The following is a 1,680-nucleotide window of genomic DNA, read 5'->3' on the forward strand; positions in this document are numbered from 1 at the left end:
ATATAATATGGAAACAAAATCCAAAAGGAACTTTTGTTATCTTGAAAACAAGCACATCTGAACAGCCATTTTACAACCTTACATTTCCAAATACCTATTACACGATATTATTTGTATCTTAAAAACATCTTTTTAGTTAAAAAAAAGTACCACTTATGCACTCATTATTGAAGTCATCACTGTTTCAAAGCAGGATTGTTATTAAGCTTCTTATACAACTGTCAAAATCAATTTGTGGATAGCCTCCAACTTTAAATTTCTACATTTATATTTGCTGATAGACCAAAATAATTACTGACTGGTAAGATAATGGACTTAAAATTGTAAGCAATCCTTGCAAAATCCAGTTGATTTTGTAATCTGTAAACAAATAGGCGATCAGTTTTAAAGGAGGAACGCCATTCTCAAAACAGGTTGATTGTGGTAGTCGGTGTGCTCCTCAGTAGCTGTCCCCTGTTGCGTGTTCGCGTGAGAGAAGTACAAAAGGGTAGAAGGGCAAAAAACAAACCCACGCGAAACCCATAGTTACAAACATTAAAATTATGTAAACATGTCGTGAAGCCAGGAGGCCCCAAGGGGAAAGAATCGCCTGGAGAAAGCGATCAGCTAGCTGAGCGTGGAAGCGATGGTGTGTGCGAGCCGGGGAATCCCGGGCACAGGGGCCCGGGCGGGGACAAAGACGGGCCATCAGGGGCAGCGAACGTCAGTGCCCAGAACCGGCGAGAAGCAGCCGTCCCGAGGCGGCGACTGCGGCACCCAGGGCCCTCAAAGCCGCGGTTTAATCGACAGGGCAAAGCTGTCCCTCTCCTTTCCGCCGCTCTCACGGGCTCTAGGCTCAGACCTCGGACACCTGAGGAGCCGCCGCCCGCCCCCTGCCCCAGTCCCGCAGGACACCCGGGGAGGCAGCTGTTGGGCTTAGAACCGCGCAGCCGCCGGCGCCTGGCTCCAAACGGCCGGGCGGGGACCCGGAGGGCGGCGAGTTCGGCGCCTCTCCCTGCGGCCTGTCAGCTAGCTTCAGAACAGTTGGCCTCTGCTCCCGCCCTCCAGTCCGGGGCCGCTCACCCTCAAGCCACCTACCCGGTCCCACACCATCCCAGAGGCCTCCGGCGCTCGGGCCCTCTGCCGAAGCGGCGTTGCCTCCGGTCCGGGGCCTGAAATGGCTGCGGAACAAAGAAAATCTGGGCTCGGGCGAGCGCGGGTCCGATTGGCCGGGGGGCGGGGCCCGCCGCGGGAACGTTCGGCGGCGGTCGCCTTGGCAACGGCGGCGGGACCGGGAAAACCGCAGCCTGGGCCTGTCGGGCCTGCGGACCTAAGCCCCGCAGCGGTTTCTAAGCCCGCGCTGCAGCCTCCGGCCTCCGGTCTTGGTCCACTGCGGGGCTCACACGCTCGCGCCCCCTGCGGCCGGCGCGCTGCCCCCAGCCTCTGGCTCGCAGGAGGAGCCGCTGCGGACGCTGCTGTGCACGGTGAGGCCTCGACCAAAATGGCCCTGTAAGTGTGGTTGTCAGGGCTGTCTGGGGTCCTCCTGGCATGATGGCCCTAGCCCTTCCTAACTTCTGTATCTCAGGGTAACCGCCAAAGTGGCAGCCTTGCCCTGGGAACCTATTTCACACCGAACATGCCGCATATCCCACAATAATACAGTTCCAAAGTCTCTAGAAAAAAGCAGAATGGCTTCAGTAG

At 56.4% G+C, this 1,680-nt stretch overlaps 1 protein-coding gene across 1 annotated transcript in view; it reads right to left on the minus strand.

Moving 5' to 3' along the window:
* The window catches only part of TNPO1 (transportin 1), an 84,902-nt gene extending 83,668 nt beyond the window's left edge, over positions 1-1,234 (minus strand). Inside the window, exon 1 of the mRNA XM_011372726.2 lies at positions 1,078-1,234. Within this exon, the coding sequence (XP_011371028.1) occupies positions 1,078-1,092 (15 nt within the window). The 5' untranslated portion in view covers positions 1,093-1,234. The remainder of the gene's footprint in view (positions 1-1,077) is intronic.
* Positions 1,235-1,680: the final 446 nt, after the last annotated feature.

This window comes from Pteropus vampyrus, unplaced genomic scaffold (assembly GCF_000151845.1).
Source record: "Pteropus vampyrus isolate Shadow unplaced genomic scaffold, Pvam_2.0 Scaffold213, whole genome shotgun sequence".
Lineage (NCBI taxonomy): Eukaryota > Metazoa > Chordata > Mammalia > Chiroptera > Pteropodidae > Pteropus > Pteropus vampyrus.